General features: G+C 40.2%; 1 protein-coding gene across 1 annotated transcript in view; it reads right to left on the bottom strand.

Annotated features, from left to right (window-relative positions):
* Positions 1-4071: 4071 nt before the first annotated feature.
* Positions 4072-8464, bottom strand: part of LOC107569584 (sialoadhesin-like) — a 33404-nt gene continuing 29011 nt past the window's right edge. The window contains exons 7-8 of the mRNA XM_016255700.1: positions 6413-6709; positions 4072-4199 (exon numbers count right to left, since the gene is read on the bottom strand). Coding sequence (XP_016111186.1) covers positions 4072-4199; positions 6413-6709 — 425 coding nt within the window. The remainder of the gene's footprint in view (positions 4200-6412; positions 6710-8464) is intronic.

The following is an 8464-nucleotide window of genomic DNA, read 5'->3' as shown; positions in this document are numbered from 1 at the left end:
TACAATGCTGGAGTTCTTGCAGGCCCGTTTCTCCACAGGGCTGACCCACTCCACCCTGAAGGTCTACGTGGTGGCTATTGCGGCCTACCATGCCCCTCTTGGTGGCCAGTCAGTGGGTAGACATCCCCTAGTTACACGTTTCCTCCGCGGTGCGCTGAGGCTGAGGCCTCCGGTACGATCTCGTGTCCCCACGTGGGACCTGGCTGTGGTGGTACAGGCTCTCTGTAGGCCTCCCTTCGAGCCTATTGAGGAATCGCTTCCTCGCTTCCTTACTATAAAGACTACCTTCCTTCTGGCGATATCTTCCCTCAAGAGAGTTGGGGATCTGCAGAGTGGCCCCGTGGCCCCGTCTTATCTTGACTTTGCACCCGGTTTGGCAAAAGCGTTTCTGTTCCCTCGAGCGGGGTATTCCTAAGGTCCCCTCCTCTACACCCTTTGAGGATCCAGACCAGCAGAGGCTAAACGGCATGTGTCCGGTGCGTGCACTGGATGCATACGTCCACAGAACTGCCCTGTGGAGGAGGGCGGACCAGTTGCTTGTTTGTTACGGTCCCCTTAAGAGAGGTCTGCCGGCAACTAAACAGACCCTCAGTCGGTGGATAGTGGATGCCATTTCCAGCTGTTATGAGTCCTCTGATCTCCCCTCGCCGTTAGGGGTCAAGGCTCACTCAACTCGTAGTGTGGCAGCCTCTAAGGCTTTTTTAGCGGGTGTTCCGATGCAGGACATCTGCAACGCGGCGTGTTGGTCCAGACTTGCGAGCCACTCCTGGCTCTTCTGTCCTCTCGCCCTAACTGTGCAATCTCCCACACTAGGCAGAGACTTAGAAGTCTGGCGGCATGGGCATTCTCGTTCCCCTAGCGTTTCCGACGCAGCTCGAGTTCCTGAAGAGGAATGTCTCAGGTTACGTATGTAACCCTAGTTCCTAGAGGGAACGAGACGCTACGTCTCGGTGCCAGACTTCTGGCGTCCCTGCCAGCACTTGCTTCACTCCTAGGAGCTGACGCTGGTCTCACCGCTCGTGCTTTTATAGCTTCCTGGTCATTACGTCACCCGCCGTGACGTCTCGCCCATCTATTGGTCTGATTACACACGAGGTTCAGAGCCCGTCACGCTGAAGGGCGTTCCCCTAGCGTTTCCGATGCAGCGTCTCGTTCCCTCGAGGAATTAGGGTTACATACGTAACCTGAGACGTTTTATATCCTACATTTAACAGTAATCTTTGGTTGTGGTATAGGCCTACTAATTTGTGTCTATTTTAAAATTCTAAGATACCGTGTGTGTGTGTGTTTTCTGTTGCAGCTTCACAGCTCATTCAAGTGCTCCAGTCTGGGTTTTGATTCTACATCATTCTTCGATATTCTACTTCATCTTTAAAAGTAAGATTACATAGAGTTTTAAACTTGATTTAGCCAACTATTTTGTCAAATACTGACACTACAGCTTAAACATGGAATAAATGTGCAATGTCAAAAGATTCATATCAATAGAGAATGGCAATGTGTTGATTGAAGAGAATGGTATTTCATGCAAATATTGATAAGGGCTATGGAAATTGATGATACAGTAAGTGTTAATCATTCCAACGCGATCTGTTGAGTCATATAAACATAAAATAATATAAAATGTCTACATTCACTACGGAACTCTGATGAAAATTAAACTGAAACTCGATATGGTAAACAACTAAAATAAAATGTGGCCTTATAATTGATATCTGTAGATTTATTATATTATATATACAGTGATTTGCATTAAACTGTAAGTGCTTGCACCACAAATAAAGAAAAATAATAATATATGGAAATGTTATCTGCGGCAGATCGTTGATACCCAGCCACTTGTTTGTACGTATTAAGTTTATTCATTTATTTGGTCGCTTGCATCCTTGTTCGACATCTCTAATAGTAAGGAATCTTCAACTTGATTCATTCAAGTTAAGTTATTTATTTACATAGCATTCACAATACACATCATTTCTAAGCAGCTTTATAGTAAGTTATTCTGTCACCTCTATAATGGCTTAATTCTACTGACACTACAGCTTAAACATGGAATAAATGTGCAATGTCAAAAGATTCATATCAATAGAGAATGGCAATGTGTTGATTGAAGAGAATGGTATTTCATGCAAATATTGATAAGGGCTATGGAAATTGATGATACAGTAAGTGTTAATCATTCCAACGCGATCTGTTGAGTCATATAAACATAAAATAATATAAAATGTCTACATTCACTACGGAACTCTGATGAAAATTAAACTGAAACTCGATATGGTAAACAACTAAAATAAAATGTGGCCTTATAATTGATATCTGTAGATTTATTATATTATATATACAGTGATTTGCATTAAACTGTAAGTGCTTGCACCACAAATAAAGAAAAATAATAATATATGGAAATGTTATCTGCGGCAGATCGTTGATACCCAGCCACTTGTTTGTACGTATTAAGTTTATTCATTTATTTGGTCGCTTGCATCCTTGTTCGACATCTCTAATAGTAAGGAATCTTCAACTTGATTCATTCAAGTTAAGTTATTTATTTACATAGCATTCACAATACACATCATTTCTAAGCAGCTTTATAGTAAGTTATTCTGTCACCTCTATAATGGCTTAATTCTTTAACACTGAGCAGTTTTACTGGGCAATATGGCGATATATAACAACGATAAATGATCCACCGTTTGAGATCTAGCTATAGTGTGTTCTCCCCTTACAAAATTAGCCATGGTTTTAACCATAGTTCAACCATGGTATTTCTAATAAAATTGTGGTTATATGAATGGTAACAAATATGGCAAAAACACGGTTGCTACACGTTTACTATAATAAAACCATGGTTAATTTTCGTAAGTGTTTTAGCAGTTATATCAGTACCACTTTAGTGAGGGAGACTGAATACTATGTAATGAATATCTGCAGCCTCTCAAGACACACAACAGAGCAATTTATTTTAATTGAAAGAGATTTACATATTAGTCTGTTTTATTCTAAGGGTACGTAAGATGTTTTTCAAAAAATATGAATGTAAAACAGTCAGCTTTTTCTGTGGTGATTAGCGTTTGTTTACACTGTGTGCTCCAGAGCGTGTCCTAAAACATGGAATGCAATGCGGCATGAAGTAGTTTCCCATTCTCTATATTTAAGGTTAAATGTTTACAACCCTATTTTTACAGCCTACATTTAACAGTAATCTTTGGTTGTGGTATACTAGTCTGTGTCTGTTTTTCTTTACAAATATATTCCCCACCTCTTGTAATGTTGTTTCAGATAATTTATATGAAATTAAGACATATTAAGATACTATGTGTTTGTGTGTGTGTTCTGTTGCAGCTTCACAGCTCATTCAAGTGCTCCAGTCTGATTCTACTTCATCCTTCGATATTCTACTTCATTTTTAAAAGTAAGATTAAATTACCTTTTTTAACTAGTTTGTCAAATACTGACAATGATACACACTTCAGCTTTTAATGTGTAATAATCTACTTTTAAATCCTACATTTAACAGTAATCTTTGGTTGTGGTATACTAGTCTGTGTCTGTTTTTCTTTACAAATATATTCCCCACCTCTTGTAATGTTGTTTCAGATAATTTATATGAAATTAAGACATATTAAGATACTATGTGTTTGTGTGTGTGTTCTGTTGCAGCTTCACAGCTCATTCAAGTGCTCCAGTCTGATTCTACTTCATCCTTCGATATTCTACTTCATTTTTAAAAGTAAGATTAAATTACCTTTTTTAACTAGTTTGTCAAATACTGACAATGATACACACTTCAGCTTTTAATGTGTAATAATCTACTTTTAAATCCTACATTTAACAGTAATCTTTGCTATGAGATATCATGAAATTTTGTATGAAAATGTGCTTGTGTGATTATAGGTGCTATGAGAAAAAGTCAACACCGATACTTGTTACTTATTTCAATGTTTTTGTCACACTCTTGTCCTAAGGTTATCATAGTCAGCCGGATCCGGTCCGTATCCATATCAGATGATGGACCTGCACCCTGAGACGACCACAACGCAGCCCTGAATGCCAGTGACCATCTTTGATCATTTATCCAGAGGAGAGCTGAGCCGACTGCTCCTGGTTTCTCCCAAGCTGTTTTTCCTTCGTTTCAGTCACCTGCTGGAGTTTGGGTTCCACTGTCACCTCTGGCTTGCTTAGCTGGGGGTTAAAAGACACTGAATATTCAAGAATAATATTGATTTGATTGTACTGACACTATTGCATAATGACAAGACTTGAACTGAACTGAGTTGGATTATGATATCACTGTTTTCTCCAGAGCTGCTTTATTGCAGAATCGACTTTGTTTCATAATGCATTAACTTTGCAAAATTTTCACTGATATTTAATTTTATTAAATCAACATCAAGCTGACACAAAGTGAATAATTAAACTTTTGTGTGCTATAAAATTCCTTATGGCTGAATTGAGCTAATTCATTCGTAAATATTAACTTTACAAAGTTATTGAACTGAATTGTCTTTTTAGAGGTAAAGTTTTTCATTAAATAAAACAATGTTTTTGTACAATTTGTGGTTGCATTTTATTTTTTTATTTTTCTTCATGTAATTACCTACTTTTTATAGTGTTTCATTATTACTGGCCAAGGAAAGTTTAGATTTTTTCAAGTTTTGAATGATTTTATGGTTTATTAATATTAATAAAGGGAGACATATTACACTTTTATAGAGCAGTCTAGTCTATATAATGTTTGTTGGCTCTATTTTAGGTATTTCCATCTAGTTTTGGCCAGATTACCCATTTTAAATAAGGTATAGACCCACTAAATGAACGGATCCACATTGGATCCGGTCCAGATGAGTTACATAATAAGCGGGTCCTGATCGGATCCGGTTCGGACCGTTTCTTTATCAATGGGTCCTGATCGGATCCGGGCTGGATGAGCTATTTCATGAATGGGTCCGGATCGGATCCGGGCCGGATGAACCGCTTTATTAGGTTTGGGTCCTTAATCCTTATCTGTTCCGGATCCATTGCGCTGTGCAAGTGGACTCCGATACGGACCCGTTTTGCGGATACGTTCCAGAGCTTGTGGTGACTCCGGGGCGTATCCGCTCTTTGCTATCTGGGTAGGCTCGAAGTTCGAAGTTCCCATGAAAGGGAACATCTCAGGTTACTTATGTAACCATGGTTCTCTGAGTAGGGAACGAGACACTGCGTCCTCTAGGTTTCTTGCCATGCTGCGGACGCAAGCTTCAGACGAAGAAGTGAATGATGTGTAGCTCCTGGTGCCTATTTATACTATAGTCGCACTGGTAGTGACGTCATGGCTGTCACCGGCCAACGAGTTGGTGTTTTTTCAATGTATGCTTTAGACACGGGTCACGACGAGGCGTTCCCCATAACGACCCCTAGAGGACGCAGTGTCTCGTTCCCTACTCAGGGAACCATGGTTACATAAGTAACCTGAGACGTTTTCCTGGGTCTGCGTGCAGTGGGCGGGCGTAAATATGTTAATGTTTTTTTGTTGACGTCAACTTGAAACAGCTTAAAATTCGTTTTAAAAACGACTTGTTTTCATGACTCGGAGTCGACTCTTTCTTTTGAAAGACAATACCTTTATACACGGTGCACTTTTAGATTTAAAACTTTGCAGGATGTTTTCATTCACTTCATTCACATAGTTGTGTTACCCACTGCATGAAAGGTAATTTTCAAAAATCCATAATAGGGGCACTTTAAAATAGCTTTTGCTTATTTATCTGCACATTTACTACATATTATATGCAGTAAATAAATACCGGAGCATGAATCAATGCACATTACATTAAACATTAATTCACCTGACCAACTCTCGGTTGCATTTAAAGTTCTCTCTCTCTCTCTCTTTCTCTCTTTTAAACCCTGAGACGTTTTCCTGGGTCTGCGTGCAGTGGGCGGGCGTAAATATGTTAATGTTTTTTTGTTGACGTCAACTTGAAACAGCTTAAAATTCGTTTTAAAAACGACTTGTTTTCATGACTCGGAGTCGACTCTTTCTTTTGAAAGACAATACCTTTATACACGGTGCACTTTTAGATTTAAAACTTTGCAGGATGTTTTCATTCACTTCATTCACATAGTTGTGTTACCCACTGCATGAAAGGTAATTTTCAAAAATCCATAATAGGGGCACTTTAAAATAGCTTTTGCTTATTTATCTGCACATTTACTACATATTGTATGCAGTAAATAAATACCGGAGCATGAATCAATGCACATTACATTAAACATTAATTCACCTGACCAACTCTCGGTTGCATTTAAAGTTCTCTCTCTCTCTCTCTTTCTCTCTTTTAAACATGTTGGTTAAGGTTTCTTATTTGTTATTTACAGACACTTTTGCTCATGTAGTCAGAGTGATGTGAACAGATATAAACACACTCACCTGATACGGTCAGTGTAACATTATCACTGGTGTGTGAGTATCGTGATCCTCCTGTTTCTCTTCCAGTACAGCTGTAATTACCTGTGTGAGATTCGCTAACAGAACTGATCCGGTATTCCTGCGATTGACTGACATTAATCACTGAATCATCTTTATTCCAGCTGTAGCTCCAGCTGGTGACGTCTGTCTCCTGTATGTCACATGTGAGAGTGACCGTCTGTCCTCTGAACACACGTCCATCAGGCTGGACACGCACTACAGGCTTGGGTCTCTCTGTGCAAAATAAACTGAAGTTTACTTTAACCGACAGCACATGATATTGTGGATGAATGCTGTTTATTTTCATAATTTTATAGTAAACTCAAAAGTCCTGTAAAAATAGCACTGACCTCCTACTGTTAGCATGACTCCTTGGCTTTGTGTGGTCTTTTTTTCTACATTACACGCATATCTTCCTCCATCAGAGACATTCACTTTTCTCAGTTTTTCTGTTTCAGAACCATCTTTTATTCTCTGAAAGTTTTTGAACCAGTAAATTGTCCTTCCAGTTGATCGTCCCTCATCACAGATGAGAGTAACTGTGTCTCCAGTGAATACTGAACTCTGGGGCTTTACAGTTAATTTGGGCATGTCTGTAAATATTTCATGATACAATCCTGAGTCATCATCTATCGCTGCTTATGATTTCTGTTATTTATATTAAATGTTTCTTAATTTTGCCTCACACGTCAGCTTATTGTATTTGTCATTATGAGTAATATAATTTTATGGCTGTTTTATGCTCTTCTAACATGAGAGGTCTCATAAAGACGACACATGAAGACACAAATCCTGTGAGACATGGCTCCTCAGATTGGGTGCTGAACTCACTTGGGTGCTCAACTTTCATTGTTACAATTATAGGAAGTATATTATTATCAGCCAAATTTCCATATGGCAGTAACATAAATAATATAATACACTTTATGTTGTTAGTTAATGTCAGGTATTGAGATTAAGCAGACACAATTAAAATTCAGTCTGTCTAACATATAGCATCTAGAAATGTTTACTAGTAGTTCCCTTTCATGGGAACTTCGAACTGTGTCCTCTAGGTGGCGCTATGGGGAACGCCTCGTCGTGACCCGTGTCTGAAGCGTACATTGAAAAAACACCAACACGTTGGCCGGCGACAGCCATGACGTCACTACCGGTGCGACTATAGTATAAATAAGCGCCGGGAGCACACATCATTCTCTTCTTCATCTTCATTGACTGTTCTGTTTGAAGCATGCATTTCCAAGGAAAAAAAGAAAAAAGTAAGAGCTATCTCTATTTATTATGGCGAGCACTAGCAGAGCATTTAGAAGGTGTGTGCATCCGTGTCATCGCTATTTGACACCAGATGACACACACGATCTATGTGTTGTTTGTTTGGGCGAAGAGCACGCACGCAATGTCCTCGAAGGGGCAGTCTGCGTGCATTGCAAGCTTTTTCCAATGAAAAAGCTCCGTTCTCGTTTGTCTCTCTTTTCAAGTAAAGAGGGGCAGCCATCTGCTCCCCGCGGTTCAGGACCCGCTGCTGCTGAGGCACGGAGGAGAATGAGCTAGTGGGGATCTCAGGTGGACCTGGCCAATGAGTTTAGACAGGGGCTTTCCTTCTCGTGCTCATCGGCGGCGGGCGAGAGACAGCCGCTGGAGGATGATGTTCTCTCTTTGACATCATCTGATCCAGGGTCCAGTGCTCTGCTGGGTCCAGCCCAGGAAGAGCAGGAAATGAATGAAGAGAGCGAAGAAGCTGAGGCTGAGCTTTCTCAATCCTCCTGCCCTGCGTATGATGAGCTCTTAGAGGTTATGGATTGCGCCACGGCAAGACTTGACTTGCGGACTAAGGAAGTGACGTCGCGAGGTTGTCTCGTGGAACGTTATCTTTCTGGCCATAACCCTCCAGCTCAGGTGAGCCTTCCTTTCCTTCCTGATCTCCATACTGAGATCGAGAAGGAATGGAAGAGGCCGTTTTCCTCACGCATCCATCGTTTTCAGCATACCAGTTATGCGAACATCGAGGCGATG

This window comes from Sinocyclocheilus grahami, unplaced genomic scaffold (assembly GCF_001515645.1).
Source record: "Sinocyclocheilus grahami isolate Dianchi unplaced genomic scaffold, SAMN03320097.WGS_v1.1 scaffold1362.1, whole genome shotgun sequence".
NCBI classification, from domain to species: Eukaryota; Metazoa; Chordata; class Actinopteri; order Cypriniformes; family Cyprinidae; genus Sinocyclocheilus; species Sinocyclocheilus grahami.
Note: the sequence above shows the minus strand (reverse complement) of the source record. Positions and strands in the feature narration are given on the sequence as shown.